We start from the raw sequence: 24,686 nt of genomic DNA, 5'->3' as shown, positions 1-24,686 counted from the left end.
ACTTTGGCAAATTTCCTGTCTTTCAGGGCAGTGTTCTTGGCTCAGAGAGTGACTCCAGTTGTTTTCTCCGCAGGCGCTGTTGTAAATACAGTATGTTGTTGTCTTTCATATTTTGGCTCCTCTGCCACTTGCTGAAATGGTTTTAGCCCTATTTGATTCCATCCTCTCTCTCTCTCTCTCTCTCTCTTTCTCTCTCTCTCTCTCTCTCTCTCTTTCTCTTTCTCTCTCTCTCTCTCTCTCTCTCTATATATATATATATATATATACTGTATACTTTAAACTATTTTTGTTTTTGCTGTACATAGTCCTTGCACCCTGTATGGAGTTACTACATGACCATTTACTCTACAGTCAGAAAAAGCAATTTAAGGGTGATTACAATATTAAGGTGAATGTTTAAATAATCTGGACAGAGGAGAAAATATTATATTTTTAACCAAAAAGGTTGTAAAAATCATGACACCCTGCACTGTAGACAGTGATGAGCAGCGGGACACTCACTCTGCTTGTGTCTTTCATAGCAGCTGATGTAGGATACCGCAGAGATGCCACCGCAGATGCCGTTTTTTTTATTACCCAACATGTGCTAAAAGCTCATCAGTGGAACAATGAAAGATAAACATTCTCTGCAGCTCAGTCATAAACTATATATATGAACTTGGTTTCTTTAAGAGAGTGCTCTTTACTCATCATTTAATTTTAAAAAATGTGGATGAAAAGGAAATTCAAAAGAATGTATTCCACTAAACCTTAAAGTGTGTGTGTACATATATATATATATATAATTTAATAGAAAAAATACATTGATGTCTAACTTTGTAAATTATTGTTAAGAAAATAATTGTTATTTATTGTTTCTTCACTTCAAAATCAAGGAGACATTTTAGTAGTTTGTAGAAAGTTCATCATTCTCCAATAAACATGTCCGACCTTTTAATTCTTCAGGTCATTTCTCCGGATAATATCAAAGTCCTCTAGTCCGCCCGTGACAGTTGATGTACGAGATACTCAAAAAAGTTTGTTTGTTTGTTTTTTTCGCAGAAAAAAGTATCCTGAAGAGTTTTTTGTGCTTGTGCTGTTGATCTCGAAACACTGTGGTTGAAACAGCAGCCTCTCCTGGAGGCCGCCAAGTAGGTTGGAAAAGTCAAAAGTGGTGAATAGAAATATGACAGTCACTTAACCGATATAAGAGAATAAATTCCCAGGGACATTAGCTTGAAAAACAACCAAAAACTTGCAAATAGACAGAAATCCATTTTGTCTCCTCACCTTGCTGATTCCCACAGCTGTTATGATTTCAAACAACAGTCGAAGAAATCAGTTTTAAGATAATGGCAAATCCATTTTCAACTTTTCATGGAATTCAAACACCCATTTCACATCCTATCAGCTCGGGGAGGTGCGGGGGTGGAGGGTGGGGGGGTTCAGTATCCACAAGTGGAGCTTTTGCTTGTGATTTTGAGGTTTACAAAAAGTGTGATGGCAGATAAATGGAACAAACCGCGGACGTCCGGACACAGTATATTAATCCTTTGTTTAGGTAGCACGGGGGAGGAGACACTTCATTCAATGTCACAGAAACCAGAGTTTCCATCGAGCATGCTTCTTGGAGTCGGCTTTGGATTTGCGTTTGGGGGTGGAGGTGAAGGCCTCCTGTGGATAAGGCAGGGGGGCTAAATGGATGTCCTCGGTGGGGCAGAGCCTCTTCATCAATGGCTGCAATTTGTCCTCCTGCTGCTTGAAGTCCAGCTCCACACTATTGCAAAGACACACAAACACAAAACTCGATCAACCTCTAACACACACACCCATGCAGATGCTTATTGCATTTTATTGTAATCTAGAGTGTTTACGTGCTCTACGTGTTCTGCCGCTCATGTAAATTGGCTTTTCCTGCTCGCTGCTGTTAATGAAATCCACACGCTATTTTCATGAATCACTTCAAAGCCAGTCGGGAAATAATAATCCACGCCATTTTGAGTAGAAATTGTAGTCAGCGCGCTTACAGAAGGGACGAGAACGAGTAAATCGGTGTGCAATCAGTGTAATTCTCAGCAACGACGTGGAGGGTGCAGAGACGTATTGTTGTTGTTTTGAGAATAAATGCTGTCTGAATTATTGGGGCTGCATCACAGTGAGTTGGTGAGGTTTGGATTACTTCAGTTTTTACCTTCTCTGCTTTTGCCGTGTGATTGCACTCATGGTTCAAAAGGGAAACCTCAAATTTATCCAGGTACAGGCTTCATTTGAGGTGTTATTTTTCATCCATGTTTTAACAATAGTCTCAACATGTTTTGACTAGTACATCCTTCTGTTTACTCTGTATTGTGGTCTCACTTGACCCTGGAAAAGGCTTCTGTCACAGCATGGCTCATCTGACCTAGACTTGCTGTTTGCTTTCTCTGCCACTTTTGTTCTTTTTCTGGGGAGAAGACACACATTACCAAAAGGGGGGGCGGGGCTGTTGTGCTCAAAAGGGCTAAGGTGTGAAGGGAGTGGTCGTTATCTACACCCTAACCCTATACCCTAAATCTTCTTGCCCATGAAACAGGTTTTAAACCAGCTGTGAAGATGGTTTGATGTCAGTCTTTAAGAAGTTCAGTTTTATCTTGAGCTTTGATCCCTTTATGTCATGTGTAACAGAGAGCTGGATTTTTTTTTCTGAATTCCACAGTCACACTGAGTGTTTTTTTTTTCTTGTTGTACTCCACCTTTCCCCACAGTGTCAGGGGATTTATCTGGACCAGTCATCACTGTAATCCTACGGCAGCACACATCTGAATACTAGGTGCTGAGTGAGACTCAGATTACGGCCTTTGCCGCAGCAGAGTGTGGAGAACTTTAATCTGCTAAAGCTTTCCATTGCCACCAGCTCGACTTGGCTGCGTGGGCTTTTCAACACATAGAACGGCGTAATAGTATCACGGTCCAGGACTTGAATCTATCCGTTTCTCTGCATACAGTAGATGCTGTTATTTTATTTATTTTGTTTGGCTGCAGCAGCAGGAGTGTGCAGTGTAGATTGCTGAGGTGAGAGAGGCAGGAGGCTGCTGCTGGGATTGAAATCAAATCATGTGAAAAAATGTTTGGGTTTTTTTCTGTCCTCATCTAAGACAAGTACATTAAATCTGCTGGGTGCAGGTAGTGATTTGTATTCCAGTAGTGTTAAGAGCACTGATCTCAAGGCGCAGTTAAATAATGGCACTCCCCACCCCCCAAAAGCGGAGGCAGTCAAAGTAAGGTGTTGTCGTAAAGCTTGGCAGTTTTAATACGCACTGGTCGTTTGTTGTTGATTAGAGCAGACCAGACCTGGGTGTGTGTGTCGGTGACAGGGACTCAGGTAAATGTTGGGTCGCTGAATTGGACACTTCCCAGTCTGTTGGTAACGCACCACAAACGCTGTAGCCTACATTACTAAATCAACAGCCGTGGCTTGTGCTGGCGTCCGTCCGCTTCAGTTTGTGTGACGTCAGACTTGACGTGTATCCATTAGAGTCTAAACATTTACATTGCCATAAAATTAGAAACTTTGAGGTCGAAATAGGTTTAAAATCGTTGTTGACGTATACGAAGCCAGGTTAGCCCTTTCCGGGGTCGTCTCGCTTGCGGCTTTAGCTGCGGAGATTTGGAGATCAAAGCTTTAACAAATTATATTCCTCATTTCATCTGCACAATTACTTACCAGTTAATCAAAAGAAACAGTGAATGTCAATTATCTGCAGAGGAAAAACACTGCAGTCAAAATATACAGCCATGCACAGTGAATGTCCGCTGTTTTGTCTGGCTCAAAATTACTTTTTGATGCATGGTTTATGATATTTGTCTGGAAGTTTCCTGTTCAGCTCAATAAAATCAGGAGGATGAAATATTTGCCGAGACGACCAATAAAAGAATTGCAATAAATTATGGCTAAGTGTCCTTCTACCTGTCTAGACATCTGCAGTTTTCTTCATCTAAATCTCACTTTCTATCACACAGCCGTTCCTACAGTCAGCAGACAGGATGTTGTTGCTGTTTTTTCTGATGGTGCTTTTTACAGGTTGCTCATATCTTTAAACAATTTAAACTGATTCAAAAACGTTTTTTTTTTCTCCAAATAAAATAAATACTGACACTAGCTGAAGCCCTGCTTGTAGCAGAATCCCATCGTAAACCTGCCACTGGAACCGTTACTCATGAGAAACTGAAACATCTTTTGCTCCGTTTCAACCTGAGTTGCTTCCGAAATTATTTTCCTGGATATATTTCAAATTTCCTCTTAAAAACTTTCCGCTACATGCTTTTATCCAATTTGTCTAATTTACCCCTGTGGGATTCAAATGGATTTCATTACAGTACACTTCTACTTTTACTGAATCCTAATGGGTTTTATTTGTTTTGCATAGTTTCGGAAAACATTTTCTAAAAAGCACTCCAATGGCATTTTTGCAGCAATATTGTTTCGGAGCCCTCAGGCCTATGATGTCGTTAGAAGTCAAACTGAAGCGCACATGTGGAACAGAATTCACTGGTTACACTGTTAAGAGCCTCCTTCACTCCATGTAACTAAGGCATCATCAAAGCCTGGTGGGATCAGTGTCTGTGTTTATCACTGTGTAATGAAAGTGCAGCAACTGCTTCCATTGTGCTCCAGAAAAAAACAAAACAAAACATGGATGCACGCTGTGTAGAGAGGCGTTGGTTAGAACTATATGTTGTGTCATTTTGTTTGGGCTGCTGTATGTGAGTGACTCAGACACAAACAGGATTCTCCCTGCTCTACAGTGGAAGCCTGTTATCCTGCTTTGACTGTCACTGGTTTCCACCTTTCTTTGATCTTTTTCTTTCCCATTTCAGATTCGGAGTAAAGGTGGAGAGTATTAATATTGTGTCAGAGTGGTCATAGCTGTGTTTCATTGTGACTCTCATGAAAGAGGACTGGGGAAGGTGACCACTGGCCACAAATACAATACAGCACATTTGTCAATCTGCCTGAAGTCTGGAAACCCCATTCTGTGCAATATGATAGATGTGATTAGATACATTGTAATTGTATTGAGTCACATTGAATCTGATAAAATTTAATGTATTGTAATTGTATAGTTAGGCCTGTCAGGCAAAAAAAAAAAAAATCCCCCAAAAAACAAATCTTCCTGATCTAATGCAGTTTGATCAAACATTATTTATTTGTTCTAAATGTACTTTAGATGAATGAACACGAAGGCGTTGTGTTTGCTTTATGCAAATGCCTGTGTGTAAATCCTGATGTGTGTAAAACAGATGTGTTAATAGTAACTTGCGTTAAGTAGTTACAGTATTTTCCTGTTACTTTTTGCAGCCCTGATACTTTTATTAGTTGCTTTTGTTTTGGTGATAAAGCCCCCTTTTCGAGCATCTGTACTGAATATTGCAGTATAAAGAATAGACACAATGTCCCAGTTGTTCACATTAAAACTTGAGGTGCAGCTTTCGTAGCAAAGTTTCTGACATCCTTGAAACAGACGCAAGAATAGGGATGTAATTAGAATGAATTAATAATTGTTACATCTTTGAAAAATAGTGAGAAATCTTTCATTGAGAGATTTATTAGTCTCTCCCTCGCTCACTTATCATTTATGTCTCTTCATAGAAAATGTCACGAGCCCTAATGCACCGCTGACTCTGTTCATATCATTCTCAAAGCAGAAAAGTTGGGCTGAGAGTTCAGCCCATCACAGCAGAACAGACCAAACCAGTCGATTCAGTCCAAATCTTTAACCTCCCCTCCTCCCACTCTGGCTCCGTTCCCCTGCCTCCTATTTGTATCCTGTCATACTCTGGGTATTTTAATCATGTCTACAAAAAAACAAAAACCTGAACGACTCCAAATATGTAACCATTGCCATTCCAAACTTCCTGCTGTCCTTTCTCTGACTTTGTAAAAAAAACCCAGTGCGTCTTTATCCCCTGTCTCCTCCACCCAGTCAGTCCCTGTCAGTCGCCCTGGTTCACAGCCTCATCCTGCCTTTTCTTCTGTTCTCCCTTATCTTATGCTGGTGTGAGTGTGCTCCTCCTGACCTGTCCTCACTGTCCCCTCGCACTGCCTGTCCTATGGATTCCCTCCTGTAACCATAGTAACCAGTTACCAACATGTTGGAAAACATTATCACGCTCCCACAAAGAGAGAGATGTTCCCCCGGCAGAGTTGTGTGGCCTCTCTGTTCGATAATTTCCATATGTTACGATGTAATGAGCTCCTTAGCTCATGGCGATGCCTAATTGATTTTCATAGCCCCACGAAATAGATTGGAGACTTCTTGTCCTTTAAATACCCATTCCTTTGTTGATTTTTCACTGTCTATTTGCACCACAGTGTTATTCACGGGGCTGGTTTAATGATCAGCCGCTGCTCCTCATTTTTGAGTTAATCTCAAAGATGTAGTCCAGGCTAATGACTGCCTCCGCAATCAGGTCCCCTAATCTGGTTGGTTTAGATCTGTCCCCTGGTCTGATCAGCACATTAGGTTATATGAATTTAGTGTGAGATTACAGTGATTCTACGTCAACGGTCATCATGGCTTAACATCTGTGGTCCAAAAATAAATGAAACGCACGTCCAGTCCACACAACCTTTTTCTCCGTCTCATTTAATTTTCCCTGTACTTTCCATGCGCATCGTCTCTCCTGCACATTCAAGGGCTTCTGGTTCTGTCCTTATCAGAACCAGATATTACATCACCTGGTGTGGTGGAAAGAATTGCAATATTTTTTTCATCTATATACGCTTTGGTTTTAATGGCATGCACATTAAGTTTGGCTGCACTGCAGGTCATTAGAGACAGAGACAGAGAGCGATAGAGAGATGCCCTGCTCTGGGTAAACATTGGGTTAGAAAGGAGAGTAAGTAAGAGGAGATAAAAGACAGTCAGACTAAGTTCACGATGGTTCAGAATAGAGAAAAGTGGGACCAGATGAGGACGAGAGGCTACAGCAGCTTCTCCATTCTGTTTGAAGTACACAGAGCACCGCGCTTTATTGATCTGGCTCTGTTGTTATGGCACTGGGATAATGATATATACTCCTGGACTAATTTAATATGCTGAAGAGTACATGCCTGGCTCCCACAATGTGCAACGTAAAAATGATTAATGGACCCAAGTGTTGTCTCTGGCCACGACAGCAACCTTATCATAAACACAGGAGTCGGTGCTTTGGCCCGAGCACAAAGACCAAACACGTGTAGAAATGAATTCTTATCTCTGATAAAGACATCTATTCCATAGTGCAGTATTCCGTGTGCATACTGTGTATTTTTTCACTTCACTCTTCCTCCCTCCTCTGTGTTCCTCCTCCTCCTGAGAGGTGGTTTTCATGGGGATCTAAGTAATTAGATTGCCATTTAATCTCCCTGCCTGTGTGAATACGATTGCTATATTTGATTCTGTGTCAAATCAACACAATTCACCATGTTGAGGTAGACTCTCACAGGAGATCAGGGGTCAATTTTACAGATTTCAGACATCTCACTCAGATTTTTTTTTTACTCCTTTATGCAGTGGAAACACTGGCCGAGATGTTCTGTTCTTCCTCTGCAGATGAAGCATTTCACCTGAGTGGAGAGTAAAGTAACGTGTAAAAACAGTTTTAATGATTACCTTGCACCCTATATTATCTTGTGACACAAGATAGTGTGCTAAATTTAGCAATAGGTATTTTCTCTTTGATGCTGTATGAATGAGAGCTTTATGTACAATACATAATATGTACTGTATATATGTATGTACATATACATACATATATGTATGAATACCAATCGATTATATGTATCATAATGTACATTATTGTTATTGATGTTGTGTCCAGCAGAGTAAATATTGATAGTATGTTCAGTAAGTCAGAGGGAACCAGGTCCCTGTCTGCTGCTGGACAAACAACTAAACAACTAAACAATTAAACATGGAGGTAACTCATTTCTGACAGGAGACAGCACTGCTGCTCTCATTCCAGCTGCAGGCTTTCACCCAAGTCAATGTCTTTATAATCCCCATGCGCTGTTTTCAGCCAATCAGAGTGCCGATCAGGTCACCTGGCTGCTCTCACCTCATGTTGACACTGAATGGTTTTAAAAGCCACCGTTCTTGTTGTCGCCCCATTGGCCATGCAACGGCCCCTGCTGTGATTTAAACACCCTTTGTACCCGGGATGGACCTTCTTGAGCTGGAACATCAGAGGGAGTCTGTGACCTGCACCTTCTTTTTCAATCGAAGTCGGTCCAGAGGCTTATCATTTATTGAGAGCAATGATTTAAATGGCTCTTCAGAGCTAAATGCCTGCTGAATGCAGGACCAGTGTCTACTAAAAACACTGTTATTGATCGCTTCTCACCCTCCTACCCATTTATCTTTTTTTCCCTGTTCATCATTTTCACCTCTCTCTTAGATTAGACAGAATCAAGAGTGTTTTCAAAATACGGTATGGTTTTATACAGTTTGGAGAGACTATGCCATGCAATGTTGAGTGGAAATTGAATGAATCCATAATTGATACAGGTATTTTAATCAGGTTTCACTTTAAACATTCATGTTGACCTGAGGATGTCCTGCTAATGCTTTTGTTTGCTTTGCAGTTTAAATTTAAATGTTGACTGCTTCCTAATATTTAGCACTCATTAAATCTGCTGACTTGGTGACCTTTACTACAACTCAAATCATAGCACATCGTCCAACATGTTTTTTTTTTTTTTGTTTTTTTTTTTGAAGTGTTGACAATGTTGCTAACTCAAGATTTCTTTTTTTTTGTTTGTTTGTGTGAAATGCATTTGCAAGTGTGCAAAAACCCATCAGCATGAAGCAAGGATGTTGTATGTGTGCTGTCTGGATGACAAATCATTTCGTCTTTTCACAGTTAGTGTCCCCTCTGCTCTGAGTTTCACCGGCGTACCCTTTTGTTTCCTGACCACATATCAGTTAAGAATCTCTCGTTAAAAACAGAATTGTGAAGTGGCAACATCACGGTCAGAAAAAGACATGTAAATTCAACGTGTGTCAGTGGCACAAATCTCTAGCGGCTCATTAACAGCAGCCACATCATTCTTGCGTCCCCTGCCTCTTCTACACCACTGTCGTGTCTCTCTCTCTCTCTATGAGGGAGAGCAGTGATTTGTGTGATCTGGTACTTTAATAGTCACGGCTGCTCACCTGTAAATAATGCATGCGCTGTTCCGGCACGTGTCACAGTTGGCTGTGTCCTGTCCGGTTCGATAGGAGAGTCTGCGGGGGAGATGAGAGTCATGAATGAGTAATTATACGACTTGTTAAGCTGCTCCCTCACACCTTCCCTTCTCATCTGGTTTGTCACCCCTTGTTAGTGGGACCACAGTAAATGAGGGTGATGAGGAGCCAGGCTGCCCTCCTGTGTGGCCTTTGTCCAGTAGCCGGGCAGGAAGGGCACAGTGTTGGCCATTAGCTGTGGTTGACAGATTGAAGGTCAGATAAGCAGGATGAGCTTGGAGACTGCACTGAAACAACAGTTTCACCAACAGGGTTTTTCTCTCAATTAAACTTGAAGAAGGAAAATAAAAACCTGGGCAGAAAAAGTGGCTGGAAAAAAGTCCAACTTCCTGGAAACACCCAAGATATGACCATTTGTCATACGATGTATACAAGTGACAAATTTAAAAACATTTTTACACTGGTTAACAATGAATAATACATTATATTAAACAATATATTAAACAAAAGTATTTGTATTTATAAAAATATAAACATTGGTCAAACTGTTTGCCTTTAAAAAAAGACATAGAGCTGTTTGACATCGGCCAAGTTCCCCCTTTGGTGTGGCTATTTTATTGTACTTGTGAGGATATTTTGAAAAAAAAAAAACATGTCTCAATACCTTCAGCTTTTACTTACTGGCAAAATTAGCTACAGAAATAGGACATCTGGAAATGCCAGTCTGTGTTGGACCACTTGTTATTGTTATTTTTTACTCATGTACTATGTGACCTTAAGCTGCAGTACTATGTGCTAACAACAACCATATTTCTCCTTAATAAACCAATCAAATCAGTGTGAGCTTTCGGCCTTGTTTTCCCTCATGCCTGAATCCATCTCTTGGTGAAAGCCGTCCCTTACAGGATGTGTGCAGAGTGTGGCATGAATTATCTTCAGCGTGAAGGATTTTTCTGACCATATATTCGTTGGCAGTGGTGCGGGGGCTGCATTTGGAAATTGAATGGGTTCACAAAGCAGATAAAATCTGACAGTTTTGTTTAGGACAGCAGCTCGTTGGCATTAAACACTTGGTAATTTCTCTGAGATATTGATTTGACAGATTCACATTCTAAAACATCAATAACATTTTATGTAACCCCAGTATGTCCTTATATTGTTCTGTCATCAGTTGACTCTGGGTTGAAGTATATGGTGATGAATCCACTTCCCATGATGGATCTCCATTTTCTCTAGGGGCAGCAATAGACTGTAGGTTGACTCTGGATGGAACCGTTTGCTCACACGCCTTAAAGGATTCAATAGCTTTCTCATTGGATTAGAATGTGGCCGTGTACATATTGATGGATATTGACTGACAGGAATTTTCCTCTGTAGAATTAATGATACCACAAAGGAAGCACTGTGGACTCACTTGACCAGTGACAAGGAATTGATGGAACCCCACACCCTTATGTTCATGTCCTATTAAGCTGCATCATCAGAAAAAGACACATTTATATTTACCTACTCTAGAGTACACGTTAAGCTTTTTACATCTAGTCATCAACTTCTGGAGAAGCAGCATTAGCTTAGTCAGAAGTCAACAGAGAAAGACTACTGTAAGTGAAAAATGTCTAAATAAAGAATTTTTCCTGAATACAGAAGGACTCTAATTAGCTACCATTCAAGAGGAATGTTTTTTCTTTACAACTCAACTCAAAACACAAATTATTTCTACAAATAAACCTCATTTCCTTTCAAATGCAGTGTTATATAGTGGCTTCTTTTTTAATAGTTCAACCAAACTCCTGATTAGCTGCCATTGCTGCTATTGAAGATTTGTAAAATGAACATGTCTCTGAAAGACACTTAACCTGAGGTTTATTTGCACAAATTCCACCTTCAGTTTCCTCTGTCCTCTTCAGTAGAAGAGACATTTTCAATTCTCTCCATAAGGTGCTGTGCCCATAAAAATTAAACCTCTATCATAAATTACTTCTCCTTATCTACTCTTTTCTCTGCTCTGGCACTTATATTGGAGTTGTTGCCACCAGTTTTGCTATTTAAAGCTTTAACAGGATGAGGTAATGGAGGAAAAAATCTTAAGAGCTGGATTATTGCAGGGATATTAGAAATGTGTGACAGCGTATTTTCCGGCTTCACTTTGCGCCCAGATGAGCTGTATGATAAGCGGGTTTACAGTATGTGAAGCCACTTTGTCTCTACTCATGGCCCAATGCTGTCTTGTTTTTTCTCCTCCCATGTCTCATCCCTTTCCCCTCTGTGTTAATGAGAGGAAATGATAGAGCAGACCTAATTTCGACAGACCTCCCTGGGGAGAACGCAGCCGAAATTGCCATTAACGGTTTATTTATACAGCCTCCCCCTCTTTGTGGTACCTGTTGAGCTTTCCCAAAGGTCACTGCGTAGGTGGTAGTCCAAAGGCATAAACACATGCACACATGCAGACACTCCAGCAAAATAGTGTACCCAATAGTGTGATTAATTGGATCAAATCCGCCATCACTGTCTGATGATGCAGCAGAACAGCCCAGCAGCCCTGTGCTGTTGGACAAACAAAAAGAAAAAGAACTGTGCAGCACTGCAGCCTTCCTTCACCGATGCCTGACCAGAAGTGTTGGCTTTTCTTAGTTATGACTGTATGTGTCAAATTATGCATCTCAAATTGTCTGGATGACACGTACACTTATTATTATTTTCTAATTCTTGATGTAATTGTAATTTTCTCTTTAATAACTTTGCTTGTTGTCAAAAATAAGTTTGGTTATTTTTCTATTTTCTAAGTCTGTCCCCAATCAACAGAGAGAATACTTGGCAACCTGCGGTTTATGGACAGGTATATAAATACAAAAAGAAGGGAACCACTTTTACTCTAAGTATCAAAACGGGTATGAAAAACTTCGCAGTTGATTTTCTGTGCGTGTCCGCATGTATAATACTGCTGATGACAAAAGATTGAAAAATGTACGCTCAGTCCCAAACGCTAAATGTCAAGAACCTTATATGACAAACAGTTGTTTTCTTCTTGATCTAGTGCCTGTCTCTCACTACTATTTCCAATGTAAGGTACTTTATATATTTTTGCTTATTTTTATATACGGTGCATAGCAGTCAGTTTTTCATATCCTTTCCTCCTCGGCACATTAATCGTTGGATTCCAATTTGTGTTGGGTCAGAATGTCATAAAGAAGTGTCACAATAAACGCACACGCTGTTCCATTTCAGGGCATGAAAAATGTATAGCGTGTTACATGGGCAGTTATACATCACATGTAATTGCACTCGCAATTCACCTATAGCCCGTGGGCACTCCCATATGTTGTGTCAGTGATATTTATGTAAAGGCAAGTGTGAGGCTAATGTACCATGACTAAAGCAGCATTAGACTTTTTGCTCAGCTCACTGTAAATTCAACTTTGGGAATGGAGAGTGCATACAGCAGTGGCAGTGTGGAGGAGGTACGGTTCAGTTGGGCTTAGATAGATCACCACAACTAAAAACTGCTCACTGAGTCTAATGTAAAGGGAAAGTGTTGTTTGTTTGTTTTTTGTTATGTCTGTGTACTTACTTTCGCCACTCACCACAAGTCTTTATGAGTTGGGCAAATAGAAAATTAAAGCTGCATTGTGAGGGATTGAAGAAGAGGTAGTTGTCTTTTCCAATGTTAAAATAAACCTGCTCTGGTGTTAGAAAAAAAATTTTTTACACTGTCATCCTTGCTAATAAGAGCTCCATCACCAGCTCAGGAATAGGATGTTTGGGTATTTTTTACACCTTATTACCAAGTTTAGGCTAACATTATAAATATGGTTATTTGCCTCACCTGTGTTGCCCCATCGTGCTGTTCAAACAGGAGGGATCTGAGTAGCATGCTGCAGTAGTTCTCTCAACAAATTGGCCATTTTGTTTGCCTCATCTCTTTGGCTAGACAGTCCTCTACTTTAGCTAAGATGCTATCACCAGCGCTCTTGAATGTACCCAGTGTCCATGGAACAGTTAATAGCTTTTTCACAGGCCATGGCTTTTTCACAGTCTTGCTGGGACTTGCTGGAAAAATGTTATGGCGTCAAGTCAGAACAGATTGTTTCTTAAGGTCTATTATTAAATTCTTTAGGACCGTTCCCTTTGCGGCTTAACTGGGAGTAGGTAATCTTTAAATATTTTTTTAATTACGATAATCCACACAATGTACTTTAACTTTAATTTCAAAAGCAGTTGTTCTTGCATTAGACATGGGAGTCAACGCAGGCCGTCAACCTGCTTTGGTCGTATTGAGTCAAAAAGCTATGTTTAGTGGCAGCTCCACCGTATCTCAAATAAAATCATCACAGCAGAACATTGTGCTGATGTTATGAAACAGCGTGAGGCTTTCAGATGGAGACACATCTTTTAAGCTACATGCCACACTCCTCTCTTCTTGACACACTTTGGTCGCTTCAGTCAGAACTCAGCTGAAAAGCTGTCACACAACAGAAGGTTGTTTCCAGGGAGCTAGAAATAATGTGACACATTAGAAGGGAAGTGTACTTGTTCAAGCATGTTCGTGCGCTATCTGCCTCCCATTTTAACTTTTCTCCACTTCGATTTTCAGTTTAATGATGTGGAATTTGGAAAAATTAATACAGTGTTGACTGGATTTCATGGTGGAGTATTTGGAAGTATTTTTTTTTTTAAATTACAAAGAATAATCCCTTTGTCATTCTTAATTGGAGTGTTGGTCTGCAGATACATTTCAACAATTCTGAAATGACAGTGACAACACTTACCCTTCTCTGTGGGCCTCCCCCTTCTCCAATTCCTGAATGACCCCCAGAAGCACCTTGATAGTCTCTTGGCTGGAGCTGATAAGATTTTCCATGGCCTGGAGCTGTGCTTTAACGTCCCTGTCTGGATTTAGAGGCACAATTTGCTTACAGGCCTCTTGTGTTTGGTGGTGTTGTGGCCCACCAGGATCACCAGCTCTGCAGGGAGACACGTTCTCCTCCATACCTCTCAGAGGCCGAGCAGACAGTTGTCCCGTGTGGCACTGTGCCTGTGTGGTACAGCCTCCACCGGAACGCGGCAGTGTCTCACTCTGCAGCCCGTTCAGCTGTAGGCCTTTCTTCCGCTTGCTCCTCACAGACGGGCTGTCCAGGCACTCCACCTGTGTGAGGGAGTTCCATGCGATGGGGCCCGTTACCTTGGAGGGCCTGTCCGGCAGTGTGCGGGTCGAGCCCTCCTCCAGATTGAGCAGTTGCCTTTTGCCTGTGTTAGGCTCTCTGTTTTGTAATCCGGTCCTTGCTTTCGATGGGACACTGCAGAGTTGGTACTCTGCCTGGGCTCCAGCTCCACTTCCTCTCGATGTGTCTGCAAGGCAGTCTGTGTCTGCAGAGCAACTGAGCAGCAGAGCGTCAGAGCACAGGCCATCAGGTGCAGTGTGCTGCTCCACCGTGGCAATACACTCATTAGTATGGAGCAGAGCCCTGGTCCTCCGGACTCCACTCCCCCGGCAAGCTCCCTCCTCCTCCTCCTCCACGTCTAAACCCTGCCCAACAGCCCTGGTCTGCTTCATGTCCATGACAAAACCGTTATTCTGCCCTTTATATGTCTCCACAGCCGACACGTCTTTAAAGGTTTGTCCTTTTTTGCGTTCAAAAGGAAAGGTCTGATAGCGCTTCTTCAGGTCGGGGGACGTTTGCACTCCTGTGCTCCTAGTGACATTTGGGATGGATCTGCGAGCAGGGACTGTCATGTACTTGCGGTACGCCACTTTGTACGAGATGGGCTTGCCACATTTTCCCGCTGCCTGCAACTCCGCTTCCCGCTGTTCGTTCTGTGCCTCACAAATATCCTTGAAACGCACTTGCAAGGCCTTGTTTCGTTTCCTCACCTGTCGACTGGCATCCAGGGAATACTTCACCTCAAGGGCTAGTGAGGTGGAAGGCACGGGGGCCGCCTCCGAGTCAGACTCTGAGTTGGTGAGCATGCATTTGCCACCCTCCTTGCTCACCATGTTTCCTGAGAGACACAGAGAAGAAAGAAAATGTGAAAGTCATTAGTATGAACGGCTAATGAAAAGATTCTTTCTTTACCATCCAATCGTCAGAGCAACATTTTCTCTTTTGGCTTGAGGAGATGGCAGAAATGAATTTTTAATGAATATTTTATCAAAATATTATCCATATTTTACCAAGCACTCATTAAGATTCATTAAATACAAATTATAGAGGAACCTAATTCTGTGTTGTGAATTTACTCACCTTGATAAATGACAGCAGTAATTCAATAAAATATTTCCTTTCTTTTTAAGACTTATTCTGCAATAACAAATGAAGACAATCTCAGTGGTCATTTGGTCACTGTTCACACTAACACTGATGGTTAATGTGATCTGAACAAGTAACTGTGAAGTACTGTAACTGGTTGTAAAATGTCATCAAAAATGACTCGCCCTTAAAAATTCTGTAAATCAAATTTCTCGTGGACAAAAAAAAAAACAAAAACATGTTGCCACCTTATTTTGTTAATATTGTTTGTTATAAATGTATAGAGATAAGACCTTAAACGGCTTATCAAGGGCAGATATCATTAAACAGATACAGTCACCAACTGTATAACTATCCCTTCAGGAAACACTTCCAAAGCTGAGATAATGAAGTATATTCACCCTCTACTACAGGTATGGTGGCAACGTCTCCACTGTGCAGTTTTCCTCTGAGGCCCTGACAGAAATATAATATTCCTCCTGCCTGCTGCTATATAATATGCAAACACTGATTCACTTTCTGAATCAGATACACCAATTATCTTTCTCAGCATATACGCCGTAATGCTTCTGTCAACAGTGAAGGACTGTTTCAGATGTCTTTTTTTGCTCGGCTTAGTCCAGTGTGATGGACGTTGTGTCCAACTGTCATCTCAATTAAACAATCACCCTGGTTCTGGAAGAATCTATTTTAAAACTCCTCCTTTTTGGTCTTGCTACATAACAATAACAAGAGTTTCTCCTCTTCACATCTGCAAGAAATGTGTCATTATCAGATAGTTATAGTTCTTTTTGGAAGTGTTATCATATGTAGTATGATAATTATAATTATAACATTGATGGTCTGCATATTGATGTTTTACTGTTGCTTCCAAATTGTCAAATACTGTGTAGGAATAATCTCTTTATTTACAAATAGAAATATCTCTTATATATTGTCAGTCTCTTGCCAAAGTTTCCATCTTCTTTAATATTGAAGGACTTTTTTTTTAACTTGTGAATTGCAGCCAAGTCTACAGTGCAGTGATTGTTACTGACAGTCTTTCTCTGTAACTGAGGACACTCTGGGTGTCTCCAAATACTGTCAGATACAAAGAAACGCAGCGTGTTTTAAAGTGATGTGTTGGCTTTACTTCTTTTCCACCATAAGTCATTGGGAACGGGAAGTTCTGACCCTCGTGAACAGACCATGAAATAGGAATAGACATTTACTGTGTGGACCGATAGAGAGATGACAGGGAGTCACAGAGGGCAGAAAGAATGAAGACGCTTACTGAGTAATGGGAAGGAAATAAAATGCTGTCATTATGATGAATTGATGGTGAATATAAATCAATAGAGAAGTTCATTTTCATAGTATTACATTAGTTTACATGTATCTTACTGACAAGTGAACACTGTCGGGGTTTACAACGCCACGCTCCATACGCTCAAGTTGAATGAAATTTCACGTTCCAGCTATTTGTTACCGTTTCAGTTCAGACAACTGTAGCGACATTTCCTGCTCTTTCCCAGCTGCGGAAACCACCACGGGCCTCTTGCATAATTACCATGACTCATCACAAATTGTTCTGACAACTGTCCCTTTTTCGGGCAGCGCACTGACCTCCATTATTCTTTCGAGGAGAACAGACAAAAACAGGGCTCACGCTGTCATGTACGCAGGACAGGGCACGTCAGGTCACATCTGACCTTGGGTGAGCAGCCGAGCTCAGACAGCTGTCACGATGGCACGGTGGGTCAATGTTTGGGCTACTCTAAAAGGCGTTCCATTGGTGATTAGAATCTGTGAAACAAAATGGTTCTTTGGAAGTCTTTTCCTGCAAAGCCGTGCCATTGTTCTGAGCTGCAGAGAGCAGCGCGACAGGCCAAAGTCCTGCAATAATGCTATTCATTATTCTTTAATGAAAATGGCCTTTATTCTCTCAGCACATGCTCGTTCAACAAACACAACACACCACCAAAGTTACCCACAATTCTTTGCTTTTGCTTTTGTTATAAGTGCATATGAGTCTGCACTTTTGTGAATAGTAACTGCTTAACTGAAGCGTTGGTTGCTGGGGGGGGGGGGGGGGGGGGGGGGGGGGTGAAATCTCTAAAGGGTGGGGTTTCAAGTTTCTCGCTGCATCCTGTGGAATTAATGTTTACCATAACTTTGAGCCTGACTAATTTCATTTTATCGCTTCTGCTTCACCGGAAGGAAAATTCATTAATATAGTATGCATCACAAAACAGGTGGATTGATTAAGCCCTGCAAAGACGGCTACACATGTCAATTAGCAGCAACAGACTGCGCTGGCTTTTCTTGGTAAATGATTTAAGAGTGGTTTTTACTCAAAGTGCATAGTCACACAGTGTGTTGTCCTGGAGAGGAGGAGGAGGTGGTGAAGGTCGTTGTTATTACGTCAGTTTGCTCACTAAGAAAATAATAAAATTGACGAATACCACTGGTCAAGCACCAGAAGTGCTTCAAACTTTTTATAAATGTGATTATCTTCAAATATAAATGTGTAAATCAGGCTGCTGTTGATTTTTATGTCCTACAGTTATAGTTGACTTTATGCATTTAAAATGAAATGTTGTTGAAAAGTTTAAAAAAAAATCCTGTTTTGGAGGAAAATAGACAAAGCAAAACAATAGACATCATCGCAGCATCGGTGACAATCACCGTCATCAATGTCAACACTGCATGCATCATCATGCATTTTCCCTCTAAATGAGATTATAGTTCACTAATGTGACACCTCTGGAAAGAAAAACAATAAGGCATATGAGGGCACAGGGAAACTGCTGACATCAACAGAAATAATATCATTGTGATTGAATTTATACTTAGTTACTTTTAATAACCACAACAGTAGGGATCATTTTCTGTGGCTTTTATAATGAAGTTTACCATTTTTAAAGACCTTACCCTTCAGAATTTTCAAAATATGCCTTTATCTGTGAGTTTTGTTGAAATGCTTACGAATAAAAATGTACATTTTGTGGCCTACTTTGTGATCTGCCATGTGTGCCTCTGTGCCATTTGATCAACAGCAAAATCCACTTTTTCAAATGCTGCAGTTTTACATGACAGCTAAGCCTGGTTTCAGTCACTGAATGAATCAGTTAGTGCGGCGGCGTCAGCAGAGACACACAAGAACCCACTGTGACTGTCATTGTTCCTTCTGTTTTGTTTTTATCCACCTTTTTCGTGACCTCTTCCATATAATTACACTGTACTGCACTGTACTGTTTGGCCGTCTGACTGATTGGTCTTTTAGGGGCTCTCAGATGAAGTAGAATGCAGAACTGCAGGCTGGCTGTTTGCCGTAGTTTGTGTTAAGGTCGTTAGACAGTGAAGGTTCACCGCTGGGCTTCTGTTGTCTGTCTGCCTCTCTGCTGCGGCCAGCATGTGTGGGATGAAAGGGTAAATATAGCCGGCGATTGACCACACAGGTCAGTGATGAGGCATGACAGAAGTGCAGTCCATTAGTCTGACACCAAATGCTGCAAATCCTTTGTCAGTTAATGGCAGCTTAATGCCACGAAATGGAAGAGCACTGGACATTTTTAAAGGATTGTCTTTGTGGTAATTGTTGTGGACTCCTTCTCTATTGCCACAGAGCATGCTCTGTACTTATACCACAGTATCACCATATAATAATGCACCGATGGATGAATAACACTGCAATCATATTAGGGGAAATGCGTGAGTATTTTTTTTTCTTTTCTAATCCTCACACTAAGGAAGACTCTATGACTAATACCACTGTGATTCCTCAGCAACCTGTTAAATGATAAAGTCTGTCTGCTCTCACATTGGTGCGTCTAATCAACTTAGTGTTTGTTTTGATTCCATAAGTCTGCTTCTGTGACGGGATAAATTTAAATTTGCCATTAATCTGCCGGCGCTCAGAATATCTCCACGTTCACTGTTTTCTACCATATGCACCACAATTACACAAATCCTGTGCATCCATCGGGCTCTTTAGTCACATTTCAAATATAGGTCTGATGTCAGTTTTTGAGCTGAAGTTCATTTAATATAGAAGATGTCTCAGCGTTACTAGAACGCTAAACATCAAAAAGATAAAATAACAAAAACATATATAAGTGTATATATCTGTCTATATATATATAGATAGATATGGAACTAAAAACTAACTAAAAAGTTCTTTTCCCACTAAAGTATTATACAATGTTTATAGTAAACAAAAACTACTTTTGTTTTTTACAATGTCTTGTTTTTTGTACCAGATCTCTAACCTCAGAAACTGCCTTGCCTCTGTGATGAACAAAGCTGCTATATGGTATTACGTTTGAAAAACGATGGCATTTACTCCACAATAATATTTCATAAGGCTGCAGAAGAAAAGCCTGAGGTCATCTTAGGTGGACTGATCCCAAAATTTAAATTCTGATTTTGTTTCCTTTGGTAAATCGACAATGGACATCGTTCAGAAACCAGCACCTGTGATGGTGTGGTGGTGCACCAATAACCATGAAAGGCTTTGTTTTGTATGTCAACACACACAGAGTGTGTGATCATAACTGCAGTCCAGATAAAGTGTGTTTCACCCTGAAAGTCTGTTTCCTCTTGAAGCAAAGAATTAGTCGATAGAGCTGCTCATTTCTTTTCATGGCAAGGTTAAGTTTGGTAGTTTGGAAGTGGAATTTTTCCACTTCCAAACTACCAAACTAACCTTCTAAGCAACAAAAATAAGTATTTGTTCTAGCTTTTTTGAAATGTTTAGCAGGTACCAGTTCAAAAACAAAAAACACAGTGTGAGTTAAACTATTAGGATGGAGTTCCTTAGTGCACTACAAAGAATTATGAAATAAATACTATAGCTTATCAAAAGGTGATCAACTTTTAATAAGGACTCAAGACTCAAATTGAGCCTCCATTAGCTCAGCCTTTGTTTGTGACATCATTAGTAAACCTTTTTCTGGGTATGTCCTAATTGGAACGGCTGTCACGAAACTATGCACGATCAGACTGAAAGGGTTTTCTCTGAAATACCTGCCGTCCTTGAACTGAAGCCTGTAAATATCTTGGTCTTTTTCATTCACCCACTCACGTTGTCATAGCTGCATCGTACGTCTTTCTGTGTTCATTTTTTTCACTAGTCGTCGTCACCTTGCAGTGCCTGCACCTAGTCAACTTCCTGAGCCTTGATGGATTCTTCAGAAAACCTGTGATCCATGTGTGATCTTGCTGTAGATCAAACCTCAGGAGTTGAACGTATGCTGCAGTGGCTGCCTGCTCTAATCAGAATGCACAAGATCACTTCTTTCTTCTCGCAGCTCTTTGTCTTTCTCCAGAACATTATATCTCTATATGTTCACTTTTTTCTCTTTCTTTTTTTTCCCCTTTGATCGTAACTTTTCCATTTTCTATCCCGTTCTCGTTGCTCTACAGACAGAAGAGTTGATGTAGTACTGAAAGATGAAGTCATGGTCCCGTCATGATTTGCCATAAAGTACAACAGGAAGTAACATGTTAACACAGACAGACAGGTCATTTAACCTCCTCCTGTGTAGGCCATCAGTTTGATTTGGGGACATTTGTAGTTTTTGTTTGTTAAATCATCACCTATATAATAAGTCTACTTTAGCCACTTATTCCATTATGCCTTTTGTAACATCTGATAACAAATGTGTTGTTTTACCTAGGTGCAGAAGTGAATGAATATCTAGGGGTTTCCTTACTGTGCCATTATCATTACAAAACAGAAAGGGAACCTGACTCAGTTATTATGTTGCTATAAACCAAACCAAAGAAAATTGATTATTTTTTTAATGGAAATGGCTGTATTTTTTTTTCCAAACAATTTGTGTTCTGATACACATGCTTTATTTTTTTCCTGACTAAATTATAGCCTCTGGTACTGTCACAGCTCCACATGACAAGGCTCAACTGCTTAATATTCTACAAAATTCTACACTGGCATTTAGTTAAAAGGAAAAAAAAACAATTGTGCAGGTTTTCTTCTTCTGCATACAAAAATGCTTTAAAGCACAGAAACACAACATGTCCTTGTTAAAAATAGATGTGCAAGGTTTGTCTGCAAGGTGTTGAGTGGTGCTTCTAGAGAAAATGATCTGTGTGTTAATAAAAAATCCCATTAGCACATGAAAGGTAACATCTGGTTTGTTTCTACAACAGTCGTTCTTTAAATAGGAGAGCAGCGACAGGCCCTTGAAGGGTCTCCATTATGTGCGTATCCTGGCACCTACCACCTTTGGTGTATACGTATACCTCCCTACCTTCGGAGTAGTGCTGTGAACACTGATCTTCTTCTGTGCACTTATGTGTCAGAGAAGCCCGTATTCTTGCGGTTGCTCCTCTCTGGAGAAATACTGGGAAAACATGTACTGATAAGTCTAATCCCTGAAAGTAAAGATTAGCTTTGAAGCACTGGGCCATTGCAAACGTGCCTGGTTCTCACAGAGGCAGTCTGAAGGTTAAAGGTAGAAAGGCAGTGATGGGAGGAAGGGAAACATGTCACGTTCTGTCTGTTTAATCAAGGAGCGTAGATCAAGCCCTGACTTCATTTGCCATTATATTTGATGAGATCTTTATACAATGGATTCTTTGGCTATACTTTCTTTTTGTGTAGCATGTGAGTAATGCTAAACAGTTGTTAAGGACAAGGGGAAAAATGTACTTTTACCCTTTGCAACCTTTTGTCTCCTAATCTTTTATTTTTCTTTAGTGTCTTTAGAAAGTGATGGAGAGCAGAGGGGAGATGGTATCAGAGCAATGATGTGTGAGAAGGTTGGAGGGGAGGCAGGGAGTGATGGCAAGGGTCTGAGGGAGTGACTTGTGTTTTGTACGGCAACAGAAGGACAGTTGAGATATGAGGCATCTACGCAACTCTTTCTCTCTCTCTCTCTCTCTCTCTTTCTCTCTCTCACACACGTACACACCTCCCCTTGTGCAAGCTCTCAAAATTCTACTGGAAAATGGTAAGCCGAGTGCATCCGCTCACCTTGGTCAGTCTTTAATCCAAATCCTTCATCAGATGCAGCAGAGTGTCTGATGCCTGTCTTTCATTACATATTCCTCTCTGCTGCCATTGAGACTCGGCTGCCTCCACATGTGGGACCTGGTCTCTATGCAAAATTATTTATGCTTCTAATATCACTATGTGTTTTATGTAATGCTCCGTCAGCTGCAAAACTGAGAGGAAATGCAGCATCATGCGAGCCCCTGTTGGTAAGTCCTGTTCCAGCTCTTAGTGCAGAGTGAGTCACGTTAAATCTGGACCAGCATCCTCTTAAATCAGGAAACCTGACCGCTCACATCTGAATAAATCCATCATCTGGGATTAGTAGGGACTTTTGTCTTTTAATAAACCTGGACCTGACAATTTTAAAGTTTAAACTCAGCACCAGGACGTTCAGCGATCAGTGCCAGGAGTCTGCTTCACCATCTCCCTCACTGTTTTCCAGTGACTCTCATTAGGAATACACGCTCAATATTTGATGAGTGAAAACATTCCCTGCGCCTGATCTGACTTCTCTGTCTCACACAGTGAGTGCATCCCTCAGATTTCCCCCTGCAGACTGTCCCTCATGCACTTGCAGACTGAAAGGTGAAACAGAGGAGAGGACAAAAGCGGAGAGGAGCCACTCACCTCAGGCTGTGAAATACTGACGTGAAGGTTGCAATAGCTCAGATCCCCGATTGTGCCCATACATCCCTGTTTCCTCAGCGGACCGGAGCTCAGCTGCAAGAGGAGACTATGCCATAGCAGAAGTTAGAAGGACGGGCAGGCAGCGGCACGCAGGCAGAGCCTCAGTGACAGTAGTTGGAGTAGTTGTGGCACATCGGTGTCCTCTGATCCAGCGGTGTGACGTTCCTCTGAGCCCCAGTCAAAGTCAACACTCCCCCTCTCCTCGCCTCCTCTACACCCGCTCCCCTCCGTTCCCCTTTCCCCACGCAGTGTCGGCAGAGTCTCTCACTCACTCACTCACTCACTCAGTCACTCGCACATGCACACACACACACACTCACTCACACACACACACACACACTCAGCGTGGCAAAACTCCAGGCACCTCGGCGACAGAGCCCACGCAGGCAGAATATCCCCATTGTCCGCCGCAGTTCTTCTCTCTTGTCTTTCTCATCTTTCTGTCTGTGAGCGTCTGAATGTGTGTGAGGTGGGAGGGAGAGAGAGGTCGGGAGACTCAGAGAGAGGGAGAGAGAGAGAGAGAGCAGCAGAGGGGGAGGGAGCATGAGGGTGACAGTGAGTGAAGGTTGAGAGAAAGTACATCTTTTTATTTCGTCATGCGATAAGACTCTTTTGTAAGTGGCTTCTCTTGAGAGAACACGCACACACACGAACACTTTTAGGTGTGTTGTCAGGAGCACACGAGTTCAATCCACTTTTCCTCTGCAGCTCTGCAGCCTAATGCTCAGGCTTCTTACCGTTTTCCTATCAAAAGCCAACAAGGTGCGTGTCTGGTGCGTCTTCTTCCCTGCAGATCCTCTCCATCTCATCCTTTCCAAACAGCTCTGTTTACCTTCTGTCATCTCACTTTTCTCCGGTCCTCACAGCTCTGTTCTTGGAAAGGAAGAAGGATTCCATCTGCTTTAACGTGCCGGTTTGCCTGATCTCAGCTTTTTGTCCATCTGTCAAAGGCTAGTTAACTCTGCGTGCGCAGGAGTAGAACTGGTTCACATCTGAGAAGTTGCGACCCCAATCAAACTTCAGTTTTTTTGGTGGTGTTCCATTGTGCTGTTTAACAAGCAAAAATAAGAAGACAAAGAAGAGACCAGAGCAGCTGTGAGCTCTGTCAAGTACAAATAAAGATTTATGTCCCCGCTTAAGTGTTTTTGGAACCATGTCTTGTCCTTGTTGTCTCACCAGGAAACCACTAGTCCTGCTTTGAGCCTCAGCTGCCATGGTAATGAGCTGCAGGTCTCCAGACAGCATATGTCACCACTGTGTGTGTGTGTGTGTAGGTGTGTGTGTGTAGGTGTGTGTGTGTTAGGCCTGTGTTTGCAGTCAGTGTGGTCAGAATATGTGAACATTTTCACACATCTTACTTTACATTTCCCAGTGAATCAGCAGGTGAAGGAGACACGCAGCCCACACACCACACGCGCAGCGGCAGCAGTGGGCAACATCATTCATCACCCACAGGCTTCATTCACGCTCTGAAAGTATGTCAATGTGCCTTTAGAAAAACAGACACGGAAGACATGTTTGAATGAAATCCCCCTTTAAAAAAATATCTATCTATCTATATCT

General features: G+C 41.4%; 2 protein-coding genes across 3 annotated transcripts in view; one reads left to right on the top strand and one right to left on the bottom strand.

Annotated features, from left to right (window-relative positions):
• insyn2a (inhibitory synaptic factor 2A) lies at positions 1–24,651 on the bottom strand. Of its 2 annotated transcripts, XM_008314105.3 has the most exons (4): positions 23,064–24,651; positions 13,958–15,188; positions 9,156–9,227; positions 1–1,756 (listed from the first exon to the last, which is right to left on the bottom strand). In XM_008314105.3, the coding sequence occupies exons 2-4, from the start codon at positions 15,181–15,183 to the stop codon at positions 1,573–1,575; spliced, it is 1,482 nt and encodes a 493-aa protein (XP_008312327.1). In that variant the 5' UTR covers positions 15,184–15,188; positions 23,064–24,651; the 3' UTR covers positions 1–1,572. The 2 variants fall into 2 exon arrangements, with proteins under 2 accessions (XP_008312327.1, XP_024913644.1); XM_025057876.1 differs by lacking the exon at positions 23,064–24,651 and having other exon boundaries at positions 13,958–17,429.
• dock1 (dedicator of cytokinesis 1) overlaps positions 1–24,686 on the top strand; it is a 143,726-nt gene that overhangs the window by 59,844 nt on the left and 59,196 nt on the right. The gene's annotated exons all lie outside the window — the stretch shown is intronic.

Source organism: Cynoglossus semilaevis, chromosome 8, assembly GCF_000523025.1.
Source record: "Cynoglossus semilaevis isolate Cse_v1.0 chromosome 8, Cse_v1.0, whole genome shotgun sequence".
NCBI classification, from domain to species: Eukaryota; Metazoa; Chordata; class Actinopteri; order Pleuronectiformes; family Cynoglossidae; genus Cynoglossus; species Cynoglossus semilaevis.
This window is presented reverse-complemented; position numbering and strand designations above follow the sequence as displayed.